The sequence below is a fragment of the Erithacus rubecula genome (assembly GCF_903797595.1).
Source record: "Erithacus rubecula genome assembly, chromosome: 2".
NCBI lineage: Eukaryota > Metazoa > Chordata > Aves > Passeriformes > Muscicapidae > Erithacus > Erithacus rubecula.
The window spans coordinates 89,691,449-89,718,350 of NC_136685.1; the positions used below are offsets into that span (position 1 = coordinate 89,691,449).

Consider the following 26,902-nt stretch of genomic DNA (forward strand, 5'->3'; position numbering starts at 1 on the left):
GAGCTGGAGGAGCACAGGGACAGAGCCTGCCTGTCCTCTCCTCCTGCCCAGGCACCCCCTGTGGGATACACTGGAGCTGTGCCTACCTTGGGAAGTGCCCACAGCCTCACCTGCAGAAGCAGACTCACAAATCGTAGGTGAAAAATGTGCAACACCTCACAGGTGGGGTATAATCCTTGTCTGCCCAGAGAACACTGCAAGTGTCTGCCTTTTATAATAGCTCCCATGCTGGCTGAGTCCCATTGCTGTCACTGAGGTGAAAATACTGAAGCAGGTGAGGCAGCGTAGCCAGGTTCATAGAAACCATCTGCTTCAGACTACAAGTCCATGAAAGCACTTTCAGGAGATAAAGAACAATTTCAAAGTGATCCATGAAGGTGTATCTGCATTTGTGAAGGCAAGCAAAATGAAACAATTTGGCTCAAGAATGTAAAGACAATTATTTTTGACATTTCCAGGTAGATTTTTTTTTAATCCATGAAAATAACATAATAACATTGGTGATGCTTCAGATTATGAAAGATTTTGGAAATTAACTTCTGGGGTTTGCCTGCTTTACTGTCAGCTGCAAGTGCCCATAAGGCAAAAAAGGACTCATGATTTTTCTTTTGCTCAATACAGTAGTAAAGGTTTAACAATGAAGATTAAAGATATATCAAGGCTTCACTTCAGAACCTTGATAATGAATGTTCCATTAGTCTCATCACATGCAAGAGTTAAACTCAAAAATCAAAGATTCAATAACTTTACTTTTTAGGAGCTGGAAGTTAAAAAACATATCACAAGATTCACCTGACAATCTTAAGATAGGGAGCACTGCTATTATTAATGTCTAGTGGACAAAATACTTCCATCACCAGGAGATCACCCATACTGAGCAAGTGCTGCAGCACCACTGCTCAGGAGTAAAGGACCTGCTGCATGGTGGATGCAGGGCTGACATAATTAGAGAAGGCAGTATGACACAGCCCAGACAGTCTGATCAATGGCATCACGCCTCTGTTGTTACTACAAACTTCTTGGAGAAACCTTGAACAGAGTAGGGAGAGCAATCAGGTGTCTTCTGGCTCTCTGACCATTTTCCCAGTATGGAAAATCAGACTCCCTGGTCTTTAGTTCCCAATATTTCTTCACTGAAATCTGCACTATATTTTCTCATCTTCCATTTATCCAGCAATGGGACCAATTTAAAGGCATTTTAACATGGCACAGCAGTTTGACACTTTCATATTTGATCTTCTTTATAACTCATGAGCAAATACCATAATCCAAATAATTTATTGCTACATTTTATCCATTTTGATCTAAAATCCTTTTGCTAGCATGTTCTTTTGAAACAACTCCTCCTCCTCATTCACCCACAAACAGTAACAGATACAGAAACCTTCCAAAGTCCATGATACTGAACATCAAGCCAAAGAATTCACCCAACTGTTCTCCAATGGCCTTATCTTCTTTGAGCTTTCCATTACACCCTGACCAGGGTTTCTGGTTTCCCCCAAGATGCTAAGAGCCCTCTCTTCATGAATTCATTAAGGACTTTCCCTAGACTGCCTAGATTAGGCCATGGTGTTTTCTGAGCCATCAACCTTTGAATTAAGCACACAACAGAATTGCTGTATAACAAGGAAAATGAGAAAGGAGAGTGTTTTAAAATGGAATGAACTATTTTCCAACACACCATGAGTATTAAATCCACTGCCCAAACTTGCAATCAGTATCTACATGCATTCAGCACTCAGAGAACTTTCTAAACTAGGCAACAGAATACTATAGCTGTCTACAGAGTCAAATCCTGAGATCCTAAAAACAAAACAAACCAAAAGTGTACCTGATTTCAGTGGCATTTGTTTCTACCTAAACATGGTCAATGCAACCTCTCCTCCAACAAACCCTAAATTCAGGCAAGAAACATAAAGCAGAACCTGACTAGGACTCCAGGACTGGGTCCCACACTATTTTCTATTTGAAGTTTGGCATTATAAAATAATTATATCAGGATTGTGACCTTTAGTGCCAAGTTTCAGCCTGAAGCTGAGTTATTAAGTGTAAGGGGTGAGAAAGCAAAGTATTTATAATGGCTCTGGTGGTATAACCTTCATTAGAACAGTGTGGATGGAGCTGCTATCAGAAAGACTTCTAAGTGGGTGGGTGCAATTATAATTTCTGTCATGTAGCACCTTGAGGCAAATTTTAAAACAATTATTTGTGAATGCTACGAAGACATTATCCTACAGCATTCTCATCAATAATACAGCCCCCCAAACTGATTCAGAAGAGGGGAAAACGCCATGATTCCAATTAAAGACAATAAACTGCACAGGCTTTATTATATCTCAGGTATCCCATGAGCTTATACTCTAGAAATGCCTTTTTTTCACTCTCTGATGACAGATATGTATTAAAATGTCCTCCTGTCCACTTTCTTTCCCAAGCTTTTTCTTTTGCAGAGGATAAATAAGCAAAATTCATATTCAGCCCAGCACCTGCCAAGGCTGTCAGCTGTAGTGTTTGTCATATTTCAATCAAAGCTGAAGCCAGCCAGTCATTTTTATACTGCACAATCCCTACATACTCGAGGACCAGAATTAATGAATTAGCTATTGATTAAATTCCACTCTAGCAAATCCACCGTGGCAAATAAATGAACTACCCGGGGCACATGTAGGCCACGGCCAGACATGTCCGGGCAATCGATCAGTAGTTAGTATTCTTTTGGGATATAAGAACAGCTGATGATAATATGACATGTAGGAAAAGGCAGTGAGGAAACAGAGTCTGTTTCTGGCTGAGCAGATTATAAAGTAGGAAGGCATTTTTTGATGCTTTTGCGTTCATGTGTTATGACATATTTAGTCTATATATAATAGCAGAAACATGCATAAGTGTTTGCAGTACAGACAAGTACAGACAATGCAGACAAAGGCATACATAAGTTAAAGCCAAGGGCAAAAGATGAGATCCTGAATTGAGTTCTTATCATCAAACAAGCTTTGACTATATCTATATGTGTGACAGAAAAATAGCAAGCTTAATTTCACCCTTATACAGAGACAAATGCTCAATTCAAGCAAAATATACACATAGCAAACAGGAAGCCAAAGTCCTTAAGAGACTGGAGAAGCAATTGCATTCTGCTGGCCTTCTGAAGGCTCAGATGTTAGATACTAGTTATTTCCAAAAGATTTTTTTTTTCCTTTGATGGAAGAAACAATGCTAATGAGCATATTCCAAGACATGTGGAAAAATCACAGGAACAATAACATAAACACAGGAGGTTAACTGTTTTAGTGTGGGTGCAATTCTGAAAAATGTGTTTGCAAGTTGAGTTTTACTTTGTCTTTGGAAGATATTAACCCCCACAGAATCAGTTACTATTTGGCTGCTTCTAAGGACTGCAAATGTGATGCTGCCTTTACAATCAAGAAGTTCTCCCATGCCTGTGGATGTAGTGGACAGGCAGATTGCAAACCGTGGTTCAAGGAGACATAGATATGCATGCCTTTTCAGATAGCTTACTAATTCTTACTGATGTGATAGGTGACTTTTTTTTTACCCAGAATTATTCTAAGTTTCCATTATCAGCATCGCATTGCTCCCTGAACATTAATCTTCCTCTTCTTAACTGACAGCAGAATGTGATAATTTTCATTCCACTACACTTATTCTCTTAACTATTTCCACTTATGCCTTATTTATTATCACAGCACAGTGATACCCAAATGGGTATGTACAATCAACCAAGGGTGAGACTTCCTTGATGGATCTTTTGGTGAAAAAACTCCAACCACTAAAAATGTTTTCGAAGTATATACCGAATTCTTTCATGCATCTTATTCAATTTCCAGAGGACAGCTTTACATTCTGGTCCCCATTCTGTCCACAAATCTCCCTGATACCTGAAAGGCACCTATAGCACAGTACCTGGAGCCAATTATGTGAATGGTGGGTGCTGGCAGCTGCTTTGGCTCATCTTCCACCGTGGTGATCTGGGTCCCATTGCTCCTCACGCAGGCGTACACCGTGCAGGCTTCCATCTGGTGGAGGGACACGAGGTTCACATACATACTCAGCTGCAGAAAGTTTTCAGCTCTGCTACTTGTTCAGACTTTCTCTTCACACAAAATATAGTTATTTTCTATTTAACAGATTCCATGCAGCCAGGAAAACACTGCAGCTTTGAGATAAGTATATCTGCCAGAGATATACTGCACTGTATCACATTTTCCCACACCATTTTCAAAAGCAGGGTACATGCAGCTCCTTGGCATTAATTGCTATTTTCTATTAAATAATCACCAAAAGAGTTGCAGTGAACTTGTTTTTCTGCATGTATATGTAGACCCTGGTACACAATACTGAAAAAAAATGTGCTTTCATTTGAGGCCTTGAGTAAGGTTTCTCTTCCTATCATATATTCTGACATAAAAATAATTTTTCCTTAGTGTTTTCTATTCCTTCATGTCTATTCTGTAAATTAAAAGTGAGAAATGCAGAGAGAAATCATATAATTTTTTATGAAAAAATGTCACAAAAATAAATTCTTATTGCTTCAATTCTTGGGACTAAACTAAGAGGAAAAATAAAGGATCTTAACATTGTTTCTGTACTGTCCATAGGGAAGTTACTCCAAACAAAAAAAACCCCATGAAAATTAGAAACAATGCTGTAAGATTATAAGTGAGATGCACATGCATCCAAGACTATACTGTTTCAAGGAAAAGAAGAAAAAGAATAAAAAGAAAAAAAATTAAAGGCATCTTATTTTGGTTTTACATATCACATTGATGCAAATATAAATACTAGCACAGCAGAAGAGAAGAATAATTAACATCTCAAGCAACAGAAGGTGGCCATGGCAAATTAATATAGAGGGTCTATAAGTGAGGCAGTACACTGAATTTGCATTGTTATTGAGAAAAGATAAATGTGTTTCCAAGTGGCATTCAGAAAGTCATATGTGTATTCATGGATGGAGGTTTGCTGCTTCAGAGGGGCTGGAACATGGAAATCTGCTATGGTGTGCCTGTCTGTGATGTTTATTTATAGCATGGAGTAACTGGCTACAAATTTTCAGAATGAAGTGTATATGGTACTACTAAGTTTGTCTCATATATAATAATGTAAAGCAAGCCTTCACGAAATAGACAGGAACTGTTACAATTAAGTGTCAAAATCCATTTCTTGAAGAGATTAATACAAAATGAGAATAGAAGATTTCTTTTTTTATTACATTTATTACTGTGTTTCTGCCCACAACATTTTGCCTTTTACTAGATATGTGACTGGAGAGGCAAAAGAGAAAAAGGGAAAAGCAAAGAAAAAATGTTGCACATATTAAGACAATAGAAAATACTGCAATGATTTCAGATATCAGCTCTGCTGCCTCCTCAAAAGGATAAGGAAAAACAATTGATAATAATGTGTCAAATGTAACATCATTATTTCACTGTACAGATACATCATACATGCTTGGTGTTTCTTAAACAATTGCAATTTTCTTTGAATGAGTAGGAGTAGAATCTTTGCATCTTTGTAATATATGTTGGGGCTTTGCTAATGCTGAAGTGCAGAGCATTTGGGGGAAAGCAAAGGGAGTTTTGAAAAAGGAGATAATGGGAATTTGTGATGAAAAGTGCACACAAACCAAAATTAGCTAAAAATAAATATATTCATTGTATGGATATGCACACAAGCATCAGTGCAAACACATAGCCATGTGTGTAAGGAAATTTATGAAACAATACTCTTCATGGAAATCCAAGTAGAAGCAAATAAGTAAAATTAAAGTATGTCACACAACCCAGAAAATATATTCTAACCTGTATATCATACACGGTGAAGGGAGACAAATCTGCCAAAAGGAAGGATCCTGGCTCACTCATTCCAGTCTTGTAGTGCTGGTTATTTACATAGACAGAGTAGCCTGTGACAACACCATTCGGGTTTGAAGGCGATGTCCAGATGACACGTACAGCTGTACTGTTGATGATGACAACCTCTGGAGGGAACATGCCCTCAGGCTCTAGAAATAAAGGAAGAAACTGAATAAACTCCAGCTGTCTCTGCAAAAGCACTTGTTTAACCAAATGCAGATTAGTATTTAGGTTTAGCAAAGGGTTCACTGCTTATCTGCTTTCCTCTGATGAAGTTATCACAGTCTGTAGTCTTCTGTAAATTGGCTTATTATACTCTCAGTTAGAAATCATGAGAGCTGATGGTAAAATGCTTTATACCAGCAGCAGTGTCAATCATCAGTAGTATGTGGCCAGTGAGATATGATGATAAATTACTCACCCATCTGCACTGCCAACATGCAAATATTATTTTTATGTCTCCCCAATCCTGATTCCTCAAAAAAGAAAAAACTAAATAGAGCATTTTGCTTTTAAAGCAAAACCTGAGAGCAAAATACCTTATGTCTGATGGAACGTGACATTATCAGCCTTATAGATGAAGCAATATGCAATATTGCCATTATGTAAATGGTTTCAAATGTTGATTACTATAGGTAATGATGAAGTCTAACATTTATTTAAAAAAAAAAGGAAAAAACCCAACACCTTCCTTAGCGTTAAATTACATAATTATCTAAGCATGTCAGAAATAACCATGCAAAGGCCTATTTTTATCATAAGAACCCATCTTTACCAGTTGAAAAATTGCCCTTACCATCAATTCTATTTTATAAACAAAAGGTGCTGACCTTTGGCATGAGAAAGGAAATGGAATCCTCCCTTAAAGTGCTTTGCTAATGACCTGGAACACTTGCTTCTGAGGTAATGATATTATAATGTTTATAATGAGACTTTATAAAGCAAAAAGATTAGAAAGACCATTCCAAACACATTTCAGATGCACAATTTTTTTATTATTATTATTTTATCCTCAACCTCCACCCCCAGCTCTGCACTTGCCCACTGGCATAGAAATGACTCATAAAGAATTTTCTTAGAGGCTGAACTTGCACCCAGAGTTTCTAGCGACTCAGGAAAGGCCCTGTGTGCAACTGTCATGTCAAAAGCACGTCGCTTCACAGAGCAAATCTTTTAAAAAACCCATTAATTGTTTCTAAATTCCACCATTTATTGATATGAACTCAGTTCCAAACTTAGTGCACCCAGACAGGAATATGCAGGAGAAGATGAGAACAAACTGGGTTAATATCTGCTATTAGAGCTTTTGCTTGTCTCAGTGGGACCATTTATTGATCTAGCACACGATGACAACCAGCACTTAAGCATTTTAATGTTTTAGACCTTTTTCCTTTTATACCGGAAATTTCATAATGGAAGGATGACTGATCTCAACCCTAACAAAAATCAATCAATTTCATTCTCAGATTTTAAGCCTGCATTCACTGCTAACCAACCTCCATCTGAGGTAGTCACATGCACAACTTCACTGTTGATGCTGTGGGCTCCGTTAAAAACTTGAGAAAATATCTCATACTCTGTGTTGGGCTGCAAATCATCTATGATTACAGAGTTTACATCAGCCTGGATCCTCAGAGATCTTCTCTCATCAGTAGAATTCAAGAAGAGGGTGTAGTAAACAACATCTCCTTGCAAATCCTGCAGTGCTAGGAAAAGAAAGGAAAAACATTTGGACATCAACTGGGAAATTTTCAGTCAGCAGCTTTCTTATCAACAACATTCATTATGAAGAGTAAACCAAATTTTATGCAGACCCTCTTATTTAAAAAAAAAAAAAAAAAAAGGAAAGTTTCCATCAAGTGCCTCCAATTTCACCTTTTTAAGGAGTGATGCAGACTGCACTCCCTAATTTGTCAAAATCATTGATGGTTCATCATCCTGACACTGGAGAAAAATTTCTTTCCCTAGACATCCCTTCGAAAACAATGGAATATACAAATTAATAGGAAAAACCCTCTGCAAGCAGTGGTGTGCAGGCCTTTTTGCTCCTTCCCTTCAAAAATCACTTCCCAGAGCCCACTCCAATCCTGTGTGATTCCCCTAGCCATGAATAAAGGACCTGTGCCTATGCCATAAATTCCAGTGACATTCAGCTTTACCCAGATGGCATTTTGGCCATTCACAGCACAGTGAGAAGCTGTGTGTTATTGTTTCAGAACAAGCATGAGCACATCATCTACATGGAAAGCTGTAAGACACTTAGAAGCATTATACACACAGGGCAAACCCCCCAAATCCTCACATTTCTTTCTAAAATGTATTTTACCCAACACTAACTTCCCCAGGGAAAGGCAGAAAAAACAGTACAATTTTTCTGGCTACATAGGGAAGGATAGTCACTGGTCTGAGTTGATGGATAATCACAGATTCCAGGCAGTCTTCTCTATTTCAGTGATTCAGATGTCATCTGTTATCTTATCTGTCCTTTGTCATACAGTTTAAGTTCAGGACTGACTAAATGCAACTGCTTTTCCACTAGGCATCGAGATGAAAAGTATAATTATGGCAAAAATTGTAAGCACTAACACAAAAATCTTGAAATGACACACCATACTACTGAACAGCACTCAGCTCACTGGGATGGAGCACTGATAAATGCCAAAAGCATATTTTCAGACTTAATAATATATAGGTTTGTCATCAAAACTCTTAATCAAGAATGATACTCTATTTTTAAGTGGTACTGATACAAGGCCTAAATCCTCAGAAGTCAGAAATTTTTAGTTGGGAAAGACAGCAAAGCAACTTACATTGAGGGCCCCCAAGTTCCCAAAGAAAACAAAAAACTAATAAGAAAACTAATATTATGAAAAAGAATGAAACACTGATATACAAAATAGTTAATGTACTTATTGGTAACATAAGAAGCAATAAAATATTATAAGGTTTTCAAATAATGAATGGCCTTGTCTTGGTGTTTAGCTTCTACATTCACAAACATATATGGAGGAAATTTCTAAGATATGAATGAAAATAAAACCAGATTGCATTACCTACATCTAGAAGGTCAGGGGTTTAGATTACTAAGGTAATGAAACTTCAGTGAGCTGCTTCAGATCTATTACATTTGTCAGTTTTTATAAGCATGCTTACTTCAGGCATGCAATTATAAAATAAAGAGACTACATTTGTTGCAATTCAGCACCCAGTCCTTACAATATCATTTGCATTTAAGTCATGAAGAAATTCCCCACTGCTGTATTAACAAACCAACTAGAGAAATTGGCTAAATTCATTTTAAGGAGCAGAGCATAAAGAAAGAAAAAAGGGAATCTCCTCATTGTGAAGGGATGTAGATGTAAATTTTTATACAAAGGGATGAAATAGGCCACAAAGACAATAGTATTTTGTGCAGTACTGCTTTATACATGTCTCATGAGTTTGCATTAACTATTTCTTAATTTTCACTATTCTCATTGTGCAGAAAGAGCATATAGTAAATACTAGCATGACTGAGAAAAAGCAAAACATGCACGTATTTTTCCCTATTTCTTTCCTTTCAAGGACGTTTAGGTATATTATAAATCAAGGCAAGGACTGTGTTTCCTCTGAGAGCAAGGCAGGCCATGCTAAGTGATGGCAGGTTAACATGTAGTTACTGGAATAAATACTAAGCACACTTACTTGGTTTGGACCATTCCACTTCCACGGCAGTGTGATTAACAGCACGTGCAACGAGGACACTTCCTTTCTCTGGTAATCCTGCTAATGTAGTAGCTATCACTTCTTCACTTGATGTATATCCTACCTCATTGTGCACTATGAGCTTGTACTCGTATGTTGTGTACCTAAGACATTTTAAAAATAATTAAATGGAATGAAAAACGCCGACATCGAAAATATTTGCTGTAAACCTTCTGCCTGTGCCAAAGTTTTGTTGTTTCTTTCCCCCCTGCACAAAAATTCATCTGTATGGTATGCACCAATGAAAACCTCATAAGAGGCATCTATTTTGTGGAAATTATTCAGCACAATCAACACGGTAACAAAATAAAACACATTATTTCACTTCCTCATAGTTGTAGCTTCTGAGGTGTTGAGAGATTATAGCTCAATTCAATATGTAATTACAGTAGTGGCAACCTGCCAAAATTTGGATCAGAATTTAATCAAATGAGGCTTTTTTCCTCTTTTGGGAAACCCACTGATTTTAACTTGCAGTTTCGTTTGTAAAAGGGATTCACCATACAGTCAGGACTCTTCTACTACAAAAAACATCCCAAAAAAGGCACCTAGCAGTTCAAATTCATTTAACAAAGTAATTTTCCTCAGAACTGTGCATATTCCAATTACACAGATTTATTAAAAACTACATGTGTATTTAGTAAACCAAGTGACTGTTGTGCCATCATTTCTTCCCTATAGCAATAGGCATATTGATGTACTTTTAAGTGGGATTTCATAATATCAGATTTAATTTCCTCATAAAAAGCCTCACTCAAAACTGCACAAAGACAGAAACTCAGGGTCATCTTGTACAAATTTTCACTGAAGTGGGATAAATGTCTACAGATGCAATAAAGGGGCGTACAATAAATGCTTAATACTTAGAGATTTTAGTACAAAAATACTCATAAAAGTATAAATACTTTACTTTTTATATTTATTTTAGATGCTTTACTATAACACCCTGATTTTTAAAAGATCTAGGCTTTAGCAGTCCCATTGAGAAGAAAGCAAATTAATGGGAACTCACTAGCTCCAACTCTATGCATTGACAAACAGGGAAAATATACAAAACACATCTTATTTCTCTCTCTGCATCTTCTGTCACTTGCAAACATTTAGCTTTTTCTTGGCCATTGTAGCACACAATACAGAAAAAGAAAGGACTCTAGTCTTGCAATTTACTGATGAGAATTTGTGATCAATTCTTTTAACCATATTTTCAACAATGAAAAAAAATGAGTTTGTTGTAGCCTATTAGAAATGAAGAAACTATGTGACAAGATCAGTAATTCTGATACAAGCTTAAAGTACGACAAATAAAAGTAATGATGATATATGAACTTGCTTTTTGGGAAAAAAGGGCTTGAGTTTCTCCACAGCATCTTCTCTTCAGCCACAAACTCATTCTGAGTTGTTAATTGCAAAAACATAGCTGCAGGTTGCAGAACCTTCCCCAGGAGAAGTGTTCAGGTGTGTCCAAGGGCTTGACACACCTTTTTGGCCACAGTTCATTCATCCCAAAATGTCATGGTGCCTAATGACTGAAGGTATTGCCACCTCTGAATTGCCAACATAACTGCAACTCACACTCAAATATGCTACACCACTAAAATATGCAAAGCTAAAACCAAAGGTAAATCTATGCAGACTTTCAGGTGTGGCTGAGAGACAGAAAAGGACACTTGGGCAGGATTGGTACAAGAACAGCTCTGTGAGCAGCTATTGCAGCAGATGGAAATGAGCAGGGACTTTCAGCAAGTGGGCAGAAGCAAGCAAGAGCCAGTAGCCATCAGGCTGCTTCAGGGTGCCATTGACAGGAGCAGAGGTGATGTTCTCCTGATTCCCATCGTGCTCAGGAGGGCTGCTCACACAATTTTTACAGAAGTAAAAGGAAGGTAGAGATATTTCAGGGTCAGTGATTTATGTGGAGTTCTCAAAAAGCACGCCAGTGCACAGAACACACACACCCTGAAAGCATCCATGAGGGTTTTCCTGGCACTTTACCTACAAAAACCCAATGCACAATCCATGTTGAATCCTCCATTACAATTTCTCCTTTTGTGTGTTTTGTCTTAAGGAGAAATAGCCTTGACTTCAAGATGCAGAAACTAAGGTTGATTAAGAGTAAATGTCCTGCTCTACTCCACAGATCTGTTACACACTGAGGAACAGAGCACACACTCCATTCCCCCACTCTAAACACCCTGCACTTAATGGTGATGAAGCTAACACAACAAAATCAGGTAAAAAAGAACATTGCTGAGAACAATTTTCAGATGTTTCCCTCAAACATGCATTCTGCCTGTGCTATAACTTTGACAACATGCAAATCTACAACATCTGTACACATAAATCTAAATGGTTTGATTGCACGAGCATATTGATGCTAAAACTTCATGAGATTTTTATTTCCATTTGTTTTTCGAAGCAAAACAATGTACGAGTCAAGAATGACAGACTAATAATAAATCCCTTCATATTAGAATGATTAACACCAAAGATGATGACAAAAAATATTTCATTACATAATTAATATGTTCACTACATAAAGACACAAGAAATACTTTGAACTATTAAACATACACTATACAAAATGCCAGCATTTGTTTTTATAGTTTTTGTAATCTCACCTGCTAAGACCCTTATCTTCATAAAACCACTGAGTTCCTGAGTAAATATTGTGCCACAGATTTAAATCTTCAGGGGGATTTGACGCAAGTGGTTGCTGGATTTTACGTCTCAGGAGCTCATATCTAACACAAAAGACAAGCAGAACACCAGGATTATCTCAACTAATGTTATTACACAAAAAAAAAAAAAAAAAAAAAAAAAAAAGAAACCAACCAGGTCTTTTTTAAAGCCACACATTATTTTGTTTTTACAGCTGTAAACTTCCTGAGATAAATATTCTTTTTAATGTTTTGTGATTTTAAATATTCAATTACTTAAAAAAAACCCAGCAACTTTGAAAATGGAAAATTAAGCATTTCAACTTAAAAAAAACCCCCTAGTTTAATCCATGATTTATGGATTTTAAACTTTGTGGTTATCAATAGCAAGTCCAAATAGCCCATAATGGTGTCTTATGCAGAATTGCATGATAAGCACAGGTTGATCCAGAACAGGAAATTATGATGTCTCTTCCTTGCAAATGCACTGAAACAAAGAGACTGCCATTATTGTTTTATTATTGTTAGTACCTTAAGTGTGCCTTTGTACTTAACATGTTTGCAAATAACCACGATGTAAATTCCAGCAGATAACAGGCACAGAATGAGTTAACTGTTCCAGCCATCTGTAGACCTTAGCAAGTCACCTTTGTGTTTGGGAAGAATTCATGATGTGCACTTGAAAGACCAAACTATTTCATCCTGGTTTTAATTGGTATCTGAAGCAGTATTCCTGTCTCTGTTCCAAACAGCAGGTCAGCCAAAGCCCATCTTTCATCAGGTCAGCCATGAGACTGCCTGATTTGGAAAACATGCTTTCCACTCAGGCTGCATCACACCCTCTCCATCATTCTTCATACAAAACCTTTATGGAATTTAACAAAAATTAACCCAAACTAGAGGGGATAATATTACAGTTTGCATTTCCTAATCATTCTAGGGATTACAAAAGAAACCGCACTCTAAAGAAAACAAAATTAGACATATTTGTTCAAAATCTTTAAGATTATTACTCTTTATTACATTCCACAGGACTGTTTAACTTATTCTTTAAATAATTGTTTCAGTTTGATACCCCAGCAAATTAGGGTCATATGCATATATAGTCACTTAAATATATAACTTGATTTTCCTAAGTGCTGAGCTGCTCTGTTTTGTCTTGTCCCTGTCTCCCGTTCTGGAAAGGAGCTTGCTGCTAAATTCCAGACAAAAGTCCATGGATACTCAGGCAGATTTTAAACACTCTCATTTTAAGAGCACATCTGTGAAATTGTTTCCATGTTTAATTGTAATTATCATGCTGACCAAGGGCTTTGTGTGTAATTTGACAATTCTTAAAGTTAAGATCATCTCCAGTCTGATAAGGACATGTTGGACAATACCACCCCAGATTTGAGACCCTGAATGAAGAGGTATTTAACAGGTACTGCATACAGTGATTTAGTGTTGCTTCAAAATCAGAAATCAACTGAGATGCTCTTATGAGAGATCTGACACTTCCTGTGCTCTGCAGCAGCTAGGGAGTACATGCACAACTTCCAACAATTTTTGCCCTTGAGTTTAGGGAATAATCCTCAACAGGTACAAGCAAGCACTGTGCTACTTAGTGATGCCAAACTGAATTACTGCAGAAGTTCAGATTGCAACTTCAGAAATTAAATAGCAAAAACTAATTAAACTCCAACTCTGTCAAAAAAATCAGATGACTTTATAACAAGAACAGCTCTCACATGAGTGGTTCATCAGTGTCAACCCAAAGACAGATCATTACAGCTTTAAAAGAAGCCATCCTGGCATATTCTGTCCAATATATTTCATAGACAAGTCTTGAAAAACATCAAATCTTTTTGAACACTGAGTGGCGATCATGTGTAAATCACCCCCACTGGCAGCTGCTGCTGCTACTCTGCTTGCTGCAGACTTCTTGTTCCATCATGCTGTACAGAGCAGCTGCTTCAGTAGTTGTTCTTGTTGAGGGCAGCATGGCACACCATGAAAGAAATGAAATCTGCAGATGTAGGTCGTGCTGAATTACTTCAATAATCTATGGTAAAATGGTCATGTTGTTAACCCCAGAATAACAGACACTGCTTTTCTGAAACTTCAGATTTTACTGTAGAGCAATCATCATTTCATTCAGTTGTAGTGTGCCCTAATTAAGCCTGAAGAAAAAGTCAAGCTACTGTGCTGTAATAACATACGCAACTGAAACGGCATTACATGATAATTATTGAACCCATCAGTGCCTAGAAGAGAGCTCCTAACCAGAACATATGGAGTACAGAGCTATAATTCCATGCAAAATGCTTCACAATATGTTAAAGCACTAGAATGAAAGATTTGACACTTTTTATTGTATATATATAAAGATAAATTTGTATTTTTAAACCTTTATGCACTCAAATCCTTATTTTTTAATGTATATATACACATGCTCAATATTCAACATTCAAGTCAAGATTTCCATTCCATCACTCCAGACAAATCTCAGAGGAGATTCCTTTCTTTGGCTCCTATGGTAAAATCCAGTCTGCTATACCCAGCACTTCCTTGCATTTCCTATTTTGGCTACACCCTCACACTTCTCACACTTTAACTTTCATTTTTCTCATGCACTGTCTCATTTAAAATTTATTTATCACTTAATTTTTAAAAGATTATTTTATATCACCATACTTCCAAATGGCCACTTTCTCTTCACGTGAAATAACTCAGAGTACTGAAAATATTGGATGTGTTAATTACTCATGTTTGCAGAGATCTTTTCTTTTTCTCGTCATTTTGTTGGTGGAACTTGTTGCCTGAACTTGTAACCAAAAAGTGTCTGATGCTGCAGCCCAAGCCACTTATGACTTTGCAAATATCCTGTGCTTGCTCCTTTTGGTTTTTTAGACAGCACAGATCTGAGATCCAGAGCCTTCCAGCACAGACAACACACTTGCCCTGAATAATCCTGACTCTTCTCTAAGCCCTAAAGAGGAATTTTTAAAAATCCAAAATGATGAGATCACACGGCATAGCCTGCATCACTCAGAATTTTCTGAGTCAGATTTAGGCAAGGAGAAGCAGCTCTCTCAGTCTCAGCTTACCTCAGATGGGGACCATTGGGTCTTAGTGGGGGCTGCCAAGAGACGGCGATAAAAGATTCGCTGATTGGAGTCACGGACAAGGGGCTGACACTCTGAGGAACTGTCGAGGGTGTGGTCACCCTGGTGGGCAAACTCTCTGTGCAGCCTCCCAGAAAGCCATCCCCTCCAGTGCAAGCTATCACTGTCACCGAGTAGCTGGTGTAGGGCACCAGGTTGGTCACCAAATGGCTCAGCCTGGACGAAGGGTTGCCAGCGATGACGATGCGCGGGTCAGGCATGCGAATCTCATAGTTAAGGATTTCTCCGTTTGGAATCAGAGGAGGCTTCCAGGAGACCTGAAGGAGGAGGAAAAAAAAAATTAAAATAACTTTTTAATGTTTTTTTTCACAGTCACATGGCACAGACACAGACACAGCATGCTACAGATGGACACAAGTGAAGTCCGAAGATGTTCTTTTCCATCAGAGCAGACTTCTATTTTTAAAGAAAAATAAGAAATCTAATCTTTGATTTTAGTGAGGTCCACAGTAACAGTTGTAACTATTGAAAAATATTATTTTGCTTTACCAGTAAAATGTGAATGCATCACTCAAAATTCCACATCACTCAAAATTCCATGAGATGATCAGGTGCATTAGCAGAAGAACAACACTTATCAGAAATATCACTGTCACTTATTTTCTTAGGGTGTATTACCTGGTGTGCTTCACCACCTGTGGCAGAGTAGACAAATTTTACTTAGTGCTGCCACAATTTTCAAAAAGATGTAACTGCATTAGCTCCTATAAAAAAAATAGATTTTTCTGCACTCTCAATATTATGAAATTAGCAGGTTTTCCCTTTTATTTTTAATTAAAATCTTACACTTGTAAGTATCAGACAAAGAACAGGGACAATTTTTCATTTTAAGAACTATAAAATTATACTGACAAAACTTTATCACAGAAAGATGGAAAGCTACATACAGAATTCATATTTTTTATAGATTTATATATACACGTACATGTATACACATATATACATACTGCTACTCTTACTGTGGTTTTGTTCTTATTGAACTGAGGTTAGGAGAGATTATTAAAGCTTTTTGGGGAGGTTTTTGATAGCACATTTTTATATATATTTATTCTTACCAGCTCCACTGAAAAATCACACTCAAATAATTGCACTATAAAGTGCATAGATGCTCTAAATTATTTTTTAAAGCCTTTTTGCCATGGGGCCTTCAGACTGACACAACAAGGACATGCAACTTAACATGTATTAAGAATCTCAGAGTTTCATATAGGTAGTGTAAAAGCATCTATCAATACTCATTTCCCTAGAAATCCCAATGCAGGAAGCATACAAGCTTTGCTTTGTTCTGGGACTGTTTTCCTTGCCATTTACCCACTCATCTATAACAATTGCTGTCTCTTTTCCTCCCAGGCACAAGATAATTAAGGATTGAATTCAACATTAAAAAGAAAATAGAAATGTCAAAAAGCCTAGATATGCCTAAAACCTAGGTATATGCCTAAAACCTAGGTTAAAAAAAAAGAAAATACTGAAGTGTTAAATAATGATACCACAATACTTTAGTTTCAGTTATTTTGAACTTTTCCCTTAATTCTCTCAGTCTCCAAAATAAGTATCTTTAAAAATGTATATGCACAATTACACACAGCCATGGAAACAGAGAAGCTTGATTTATAAACTGACTTTTTATAAAATGGGATTACAAAATGCTATATTTTAGGTACTGAAGGACCTCTCAGGCCATCAGACTTGTAAGAAAGCTGGCAGCAAAGTGCTGGAGAAAGCTGAAGGATTTTGATAACAGATTCTGGAATACTATTAAACAGAGTATTAAGAGACAGGGTGATCTTGAGTAAAGACAGCAAAACCAAGATTATTTGTGCCCACATAGGAAAGGCTTAGCTCTGGCTAATTATCAAATGCTGCATTCAGATTTCAGTTGCTTCTGGCCCCAGATCATGTTTGAACAAATAAAGAAAAAGCTACTGACAAAGCAAAGCAAAATTTCACACAAGGTAGGAATTGAGTTTGCACCATTCTCACAGCCATTGAGCAGAGCTCTCTTTTTGAAGTATTTCATGTGATCTAGTGATAAGCTTAGGAAACAGAAGAATGGATAATTAGCACATACAACAGAAAAAGTTTTCAAGTATGTGCTGGTTTTGGCTGGGAAGAGTTAACTTCATAGTAGAATGGGGTTAGTATGGGGCTATTCCAGATTTGTGCTGAAAACACTGTTGGTAAGACAGGGATATTTTTGTTATTGCTGAGCAGCACCTACAAAGGGTCAAGGCCTTTTCGGCCTCTCATCCCAGGAATGGGGCAAGAGGAAAGAGACACAAGTAGAAACAAGGGAAGAAAATGCAAAGAAAAGTGATGTATAGTCAGAAACTGGAAGACTGCAAAATTCAGGCTGCAAAATTGGAAATGCAGGGATGAAGTATGTATCCTGAAATTCTGTCTTGGTGAAGACAATGTATTTGACATCTTAATATTAATAAAGCAAATCTGTCATTATTGGTGAAAAAAGCCTTCTTGTTGCTTAATACAAAGTGGCTTCTAGTAAAAGAACTGCAAATTGGTTAGAAAAATACGTGGTACTACACACCCAGAAGATAAAATTGTCTCAAAAGATTTACTTGGTAACAAAACTTATTTCCTAGAAGAGAGGATGAATTATTTTCTAATCACATTTCACTTTTGATGCCTAATTTCTATGTCTAAACCTACAAAATCATTCTAATACACTTGTGCAAGATTCACCATACCCTGTAACCCCTTCACATAAAGGAACAGATTAATCCCATGGAGAATAGAGGCTGCTCCATAACTTCAGCTCCTGAGTTTCACACAGTGTGTGCACTAGCTGGTAACACCTGAAAAAACTCCCAAGTGCTACTTCACAGCATTTGTTGTGCTGTAACAGGTACAGCAGCTCATACTGTAAGTATCAGATACACTTTGTACAGCTTAGAGTGGGAAATTTCTTTAAATTTTAATTTTTTTTTTACCTAAGAGAAATAAAACTCATTCTGAACAAAGAGTGTATTCAGCCAGCAGCACACACAATGCAAATTAGTTTTTTTGGGCACAGGTATCTCACACAAAGATAGGAAGATCTGTTGTTGTTTTGGTTAATAATTTTTTAACAAAGTAATGGGATGACCACAGATACTCCCTAGACCTGCTGGGCCACTTGACCTGCTTAGAATTACCTGTGTCACCTGAGAATGACAAGACATGCAATCCCCCATAAACATCTCCTGTCAAGGGGCAAGGGACTGCCTGACCCATGAATGATATGGAACCAGCCTGGTTAGCACACACGTGGCACTACTGGACCTCTTCTCCTCTTGGATGTGCCAAGGTTTGAGGTAAGAGCTTGGCAAGGCATGAAAGCAGGAAAGCTCACTAGACAGGCTGTGTTGGAAGCAGTAGCAGTTTGTTCATTGATTTGAAGCTCAGCTCTGAGACCATGAAAGAGGATGCCCATGAGGAAGAGAGAATAAGGTAACTACTGGGAGAGATTAACTGATTCAATGTAATGACTCTGGAAGCTTTCATTTAAAGATCAAAGGACCTTATTTTCTCCACCACAAAATTTAAAGAGACAGAAATTAGCCATTTTTCCCCCATTAAACTGTTATAACCTTGGTATTTTTTTGCTTTTTTTGACAGCAGTTGGAACCCTGCAACTTAATTCTGAGCTATCTGAAGAGAGGCATTGGCAGATGTAAGCTATTTTACTGTTCAGGCCTGATTTCAACAGTTTGCTTTTAAATCAGTGTGTTTGGCTTCATTTTATTCTAATTTCTCCTACATGCTGCTTGTAACCTCTACAAACAGAATGTAATAAATACACTACTGAGAGCTTTTCACTGTTGGTCTCAAAGCACATTGTAAGTCTCAAATTGCAAATATTATTATTCCAGTTTTAGAGATAGAGAGACTAAATCCCAGACTAAATCATCTATCAGAAAGAAGCAAAACTCCAAACAAAGGCCTGCTGCCCTAATTCTACATTCCAGCCAGTGGACTATAGTCCTCTGACAACATCCCAGCTCTCCCACAATAGCTGGGAGATTAATTTCCTCCTAAATTCTTATCTGTCTTAACAGAAATTATTCTGGGCTCAATCAAGAACCAGGATCATATTGGATGTGCAAATTCACAAGAATTTGAGAAAGGTCACTGATGGTTCTGCTCATACACTTTGCACATGACTTACACCCAGCTTCAGCAATGACTGTCACAGAACAGCATGATCAAGTTTGCAGTAACCAGCTGCTACTACACAAACTCCTAGAACTTTGCTTGAGTAGTAGGAAAAACAAAAGAACATTTATGGTTCTAAACACCAGCACTAGAGTGTTTCAACTTTATCAAAGGCAGAGGGATGATGCCAATGAAACCTGCTGTATAACCTATACCAAATGAGCAAGCTGTGCAAGAAATCACAGTCCTAACATGTGGAAAACCTCTAGTGTGCAAGTTAAGGTTGTTCCTATGGGTGTTGGAATATCCTAAGTCACTCAAGCAGCACTTATGTGTCAAATGAACCAAGGTCTCCCTGACCTTAGCAGCATTACAGGGCAATCTTCACACAAGGATTGATTGCTCCTAAACAGTTTCCCCAATGCACCAGGCTTACCTGCATAAAATGAAAGGGTGGTGAACAAAGCCCAAGCCCTTTTTTCCATTTCCCAGCACGAAGCTGTTACCTGGGCTTGCTGCATCCCCCTTTAGCAGACATGGTTTAGGAATCAGGGCTGTTTCCACCCTCAAAATTGTGTTCTGGGGTAACTGCAGACTGAAATAGCAACAGGGAGTTTAAACCTGGAACAGAGAAAGTGTCTTCACAGACTCATTCTCTGCCACATAGTGACCTGCAGAGGAGGAACACTGAAGGATCATCTCACTGTTAGCACTGACTTCAGTGACCTTGTAGTAATTAGCATTGCATCCAACATTCTGTAATCAGAATCAACTTCACAGGACAGCAAACATTAATGTATGAGACAAAAAAAAAAAAAAACAGCTCTAGAACATGTGCCTATAACTAATTCTGTGGGAAATAGAAAATGGATAAAGAAAACACCTTTTTTTTCATGGATGATACTCCAACTGTAACTATAGAGTTGTTTTAAATGTGTAGGTGATATCTATTTCTTACAGCTGAAATCTTTCTCCTGTGTATTTTAATCCTAGCCTATTTACAGAACAACAGACATTTAGCAGTCCACTATCCAGCTTCTGGGCTAATGAAGAACAGAAGACAACTATAAAAATACAGCTTTCTTTATTTGTGTTTGCTCAGTTGCACATCAAATTTAGTAGTGAAATTTGAGAAATAGCTACTAGAAAAGTTTATCACTGTTGCAATAAATGATAATCTACTGCACTGAAAGAGCACAGATGGCAACTCTTGAAAATACTGTGGACAGAAAACTAATGACATTGTTCAGTGTGGAGGGTGGAATAGCAGCTTTCTCTGCTTCAGTTTCTTCTACACAAAGAACAGAATGGCAGGTGAACAGCAAAATAAAAGACTCATCTCTGTTGGTAACAACAAACATGAATGACAGTCAAATTAAAAAGCCTATAACCCTACCTCAGTCAAGAACTCATGAGGAAATACTTCAGAAAAATAATCAATCCATGGAAAATCAATGACATTACTGAATCAATAATCAAAACAAACAAACAAAAAGAAATTATAATGGCAGTTAGGTGCCACAGAATCATCACAGCCCTTCATTCCACACAGGCAACATATATAACATATATTAAGAGAGAAGTAATAATAATTTTTTATTTTTCTCAATTTGTATCTAATCAAATTGCAGGAAATTTCTGTAAATGATGTTATCATGAAGGAACAGCACTGAGAACTGTTTGTCAATGAGATATTTATTCCATCCAACCAGGAATAAACCATTCTCTTGTAAACTCTTTATAAACATTAAAAATAAAATTTAGAAAAAGTTTTCCCTGGAGAGAAACATCAGGATTAAGCACAACTCATACCAACTTCTATCTTGAGAAAAAAGTTACATGAAGGATGATAGGAAATGGCTGCAGCTTTTTATTTGTCAGTGGTCCAGTTGGTGGCAGTTATCAGTGAGGGGGAGCAACACAGGCAATATGAGGCAGCAAGTCTCTGGTTATGTTAAAAATTAAGACTACAGCTGCCTTTTCCTGGCCAAAATCCTCAAGGAAGAACCCCAGCAGCAAAAAGGAAGCCTTCCTATCAAAAGTTATAAGGCCAAAGTCTGAATATTTGCATACTAGAGTTAATTTAGTTCAGTTTACCCAGCCACATAATGCCTTTCCTACACAAAGAACTCCATTAAATAATTATTCACTGTGTAAACCAGTCTCTTTCTCAAGCCACTCAACCTAGCTACATTCCAGAATGTCATATCAGTGTGAAGTGTGAGATTGAAGCAGCACTGCAATTGCAACTCTCACAAGAAAAAGAAACAATTTCTTTTCTACTTCTGTACATTAGGGTATAGCAAATCTTGTGTAACAGGAATAATGTTCATGGCATTGGCATATACTAAATAAACGGCTTTTGCAGTTGCTGAATACCTCCACTTCACTTTGGCATTTAATCAGCCACAAAAGCAGTTTATTGTGCATTATACTCCGCTACCATGAACATTATCAATTCAGCAAATATTAAAAAATATCATGCAGGTGTCACAGAAATGGGTATTTTAAAAATTATCGACAGCCTTAGACTTTCTGTTGCACAAAAGAAAGCAAGTTAAATGTTATGGAGAGATACTGGTCCATTCTGATTAAAATTAAATGTTAAAGGACATTTGCTTCTTTGCTTCAGAAGGGTTTATGCTGAGAGTGACCTGCCATGCTGATATTTTCCTCCTTGCAGAGTGAAAGCTTTGGTCTATGAAAATAAGCTGTATACTCAAGTGAGCACTATCCTGGAGCACTTTGAATTCTTCACATCCTCAAATCATTTTTATTGATTCAATGACTAAATAAAGGAATGGAAATATGTTTCTCTTTTTTGTAAATTCTCTCTGTTTTCAGTGGAAGTAAATATTTGTGCTCATGGTTTAGGGATTGGTTGCACTGACAGCTGAAAGCCTCTATTGATTTGCAACTGTGGCTTGGTAAAGGAGCTTCTTGCTAATCTTTCCAACAGTGCCCTTCCAATACCTTCTGCTCTAACCTGGGAGGACAGCTCTCTCTAGGGTGAGAGGTAATTAAAATCTCCTTCCCAAAGAGATGGCTTGTTTTCCACCCTGTGCTTGAGAGTTACCATCATTGACACTGAGGTAAGAGCATTGCACAGCACAATGGACTCCACAAATTTCATTTGAACACTACATAGGTGATATATGCACTGCAGGTATGCTGGCCTTGAGCTACTCAGGAGGGAGAGTAAGCCTTTCTAGGACTCTTAGGGGCACCAGTGTAAAGCAATTCCATATGAAATCCATCCTATTTCCACACAGGAAAACACTTCAGCCACTAAGAGGCAATCCTTGCAGAATAGTGAACAATTGTTCTGTCTGTGCAACTAGCAATTTCTGGGGTGAAGTGACACGGTGAGTTGGCAGATCTCCATCCTAGTTCTAGAGAATTTGAGCAAAATCCCTAATCATTTTGAGAACTTGTTTTTCTTGCACTCTCCCAGTACACAGCATTTACACAAGACTGCTTCAGGGACCTAGTGAAGCCCTGAGTGCTCTCCAAGCCCTACCACTCTGGCATGGATTTGCCATAAAAATGCAGGGAAGGAAACAACACCACCTCTAGCAAGCTAATCCATTTGACAGATCTGTAGGAAGACCGACAAGTAAGATGAAATCCCAGTTGCTTCCTCTGGTGCTCCCATCTGCAAACAAGCAGAAGGCGAGAAAACTGCTGGGTGCAGCAAGTCTTGTCTATTATCTCATCAGTGATGAAGTGCAATGAATTCTCCTGCAACTACAACTTTGCTTCATGTTTTTTTAAAGAGAGAAGAAATAATTTATTGTAAGAATAATAAATGACCAAAAAAAATTAAATAAACATCTTACTGACCAGAACAAGTGAGAGAAATTTTAAGATTTTTAAGAAGCCTTAGAATCTTAGAACTCAGAACTCAATCAGTATCTCAGCCATGGGATACTTTCTGCACAGGAACTGTACTAAGTGTTCCTGATTTTCTATCATTTGTGATGAATATAGAATGGAACAACATTAAGTAAATTAAAATACTTGATAAATACAAGAATTTATGTCAGTATCAGCAAAGAACCAATGCTCTGTACAGTAACAGACAGACTTTAGCAGAGGAGATACTCAGGAGTGAATGTATTTGGAGAGGCATACATGTAAGTCACTTTTCTCTATTCAATGCTGGCACCTTAAACTATTTTGAACATTTTAATTTAAATATTTAAAATTACTAAAAACTGTAAGCAAAACCAATTAATGAAAATAAAAACGTCCAGGCTTTGGCATCTTTTACAAAAATTAGTCTTAACAGATGTGAAAAATACTTTCCTACAAGTGGAAAACACAAATCCAAGATTACACGAGCAGCAGTGACACTAAATTTGACCACCATTCATAGTGGAGTTCATACAGTTTGGACATTAAAGAGCTTTAAAGAGTTTTGAATGTTAATGACAGGCTGGGGAAGAAGAAGGAAAATAAGCATTTGAACTCTTCAGTAAGAAAGGAAAACAAACTTAAAAAACAATGCTGTATTGAAATTTAATTATTATAGAGTGAAAACTGCATTGCCTGACTTCAGATTCCAGAAGAAATAAATGACCCAACTAACTTTCAGTATTGCTAGATTACTTAATCTCAGAGTTGAGCAAAAATACAATAAAATTCCAACTGAACACACATGTCTGATCTCAGGAAAAGACATCCAGTAAAGAATGACACAATCTCTGATAACTCAGAGGCTTTTAAAACTAGGATTGAGTGCTGATCAGAGGCAAGATATAAAATTATTATGTTCTTACTATGTTAACTGGAGCTTATAAGGTTGCAGTGAGTCTTTGTGCTCAGGGTTGAAGTCAATGTGAAAAAGCTCACACAGTGAAACGTGGACATGTGGGGAAGCCTGTGATTGAACTAGAGCTACCATTTACTCAGCATTGCAGCTTCTGACAAATCCATGAAAAATGCTTTACTATAAATGTGGGGAATATTAAGATATATCTACAGAAGTGCAGAGGGCAGAGTCCTGGAAGTAGATTGCCCAAATCTTCAATAAGCAGTCTGGCAATTCATCATAATTACTAGTGGTCGATCGTTATTAATTCTTACAGTTACCATTGTACTCATATTGAACTGATTTGCAATTAACACAGAGATAACATGCAATTCCTTAGACATTAAAACATGATTTTCTAAGCTCAGGATGAGTCTTTTTTTTGTCTAATCGTGAATAGCTATTTTTTTTTCATAGCTTAAAATTATATGTGAACAAAGGAAAAAAAAAATCAGCATTGGTTTACTGCTGAAATTCATACCCTCAAATTATTCAGATTGCATTGGTAACACCACTCTGTTTACCTTTTGAAAATACAATGTATACCAAAAAATAATAAATCTAACAGATGAACTTCAATCTTATGCAAATGTCCTTTGTTTTGTGCTCTGGTGAGCAAGCTACTGTACCAATACTTTTGGCATTAGTACAAGACTGAATCCATGGAAGCATGTGTGTATTTACACAAAAGAGGCTTCTAAGCTACAAAAATCCCTCTTGTTTGGTTACACTAATTTCCCTTGAATGAAGTTTGTATGCAAGCCAAAACAATGGTAGTTATCCTGTCCTCTAGAGTTCATTCCCAACAGAACGATGTGAATAATTGAAAACTTCCTACATAGTCCTGTAATACTCCTCTTCCGTAAATTAGGAGAACAAAAATGTTATTTTTTTCTTCATTAGCCATTAAAAAAATCTGATAATTATACAGAAGACTTAATTACAGAAAAAAAATCGTTTTTACTTCTTAGCATTTTAATGAAATCTTGAAATTTTGGAGAAGGTATTAGGTCATTATCTGATTAGGGAGTTAAAAGCAATCATTTAAGTTTAATATTGGAAATACATCAGGTGTGTAAGGAAGAAAACGAACTGGAATATAATGCCAGAAGCTGGTGTAAAGAAAAAAATAAATGGAAAGGAATCTAATGCTTTTGAGCCAAAGCACAGATACTAATTATTCAACTACCCCTGCAAGAATGAAGTCTGTTGGCTCAGCCAGTAGATGTCCCTCTTAAATACACAGCTGCTAGAAGGAAAACACGTTAAAACCACCAGGCAATGAGAATTATTCCTACCTTGACTGAATAGGGTCCCAAAGCTTCTGCATCAGGTGGCTGAACACCAGCAGGTCTTGAAGGTCTGGTGGTAACTTCTGCCCAGGCACTGCTGTTGGTGCCCCCGTGCAGGGTGCTCATCAGCACTCTGTACTCAAATTTCTGCCAAGGGCTCAGAGCAGTGCTCTGGTCAATGTAGCTCGTGGTCTCACTGAGGGGGAGATGCACCACTGTTGAGATTTGTTCTGTTCCTTTCACCCTCCTCTCTATGGTAAGGTTTTCCACCAAACCATTCGGGTGAGCAGGTGGTTGCCAGGATATGACCACAGAAGTTGGAGTATCAGAATAGAGTTCTGGAGCAGGAATATCCTCAGGGGCATCTGGAAGAGTCTGTATTTCTGGGGTTGTGGGGGAAAGAGAGCATCCTTTAGAAGTGCATCCTTCTACCTGGAACACATAGACAGTGTAAGGATGCAAGCCTTCTACAGTGCAGTTAGATGCAGTTCCTGGCACTGTAGCATGCAGTTGGCCATTTTGGTAAATATTATAATGTGTGATGATGCCATTTGGCTTTAAAGGATGCTGCCATGTGATGCTTGCTGCCCTTGCTGTAACATCCAATAGAAGTGGTGGATCTAAAGGTCCAGGTTCTGTAAAAAAAAAAAAAAAGAAAAAAAAAAAAGAAAGAGAAATTACTAATAATTTTTGATTTTTAAAATCAGTATCAGCAAGATGTACTCACCTTAAGGAGGCTGAAAAATCACAAAAGGAGCTCAGATCTACTAAACAGTCTGTTTCTTTGGAAAATGTAGGCCCAGATATTCAGGGGATGAAAATGCTCTCTCCTCAAAGGCAAGCTGCTCACCTTCCCTCGTCCCAACCTTCCCCCCCTCCTCTTCTACACCTTTTTTCCTCCTGTGTCTCACAAGTGCCTTATCAATGCTGTTTGCATGTGGATAAAGTATATGGCTCAGTATTACTGCAGACCTGCAGTTCTAGCTTTTGGGATGTTTTTCTAGAGCTCCAGATACTAATTGCAACCAACAGCACAGGCATAACAATGCTGTGTGTTTTACAGCCCAGTAAGTCCCTACTGCATCTCTCATTGTATATTCAATATTTTACTGCGTTCTGTTTATAATTCTAATCCATTTTTTGCAATTTATCTACTCCCTGTTAATATTATAGGTGATTTTTTACTTCGACTGTGACAGAA

The 26,902-nt window shown here is 37.5% G+C and overlaps 1 protein-coding gene across 3 annotated transcripts in view; it reads right to left on the reverse strand.

Annotated features, from left to right (window-relative positions):
* Window positions 1-26,902, reverse strand: part of USH2A (usherin) — a 363,259-nt gene that overhangs the window by 98,197 nt on the left and 238,160 nt on the right. For all 3 annotated transcript variants that reach the window (XM_079297512.1, XM_079297514.1, XM_079297513.1), the window contains 7 exons: window positions 25,708-26,336; window positions 15,364-15,698; window positions 12,236-12,358; window positions 9,561-9,724; window positions 7,373-7,582; window positions 5,823-6,025; window positions 3,925-4,037 (listed from right to left, as the gene is read on the reverse strand). In XM_079297512.1, the coding sequence (XP_079153638.1) occupies window positions 3,925-4,037; window positions 5,823-6,025; window positions 7,373-7,582; window positions 9,561-9,724; window positions 12,236-12,358; window positions 15,364-15,698; window positions 25,708-26,336 (1,777 nt within the window). The remainder of the gene's footprint in view (window positions 1-3,924; window positions 4,038-5,822; window positions 6,026-7,372; window positions 7,583-9,560; window positions 9,725-12,235; window positions 12,359-15,363; window positions 15,699-25,707; window positions 26,337-26,902) is intronic.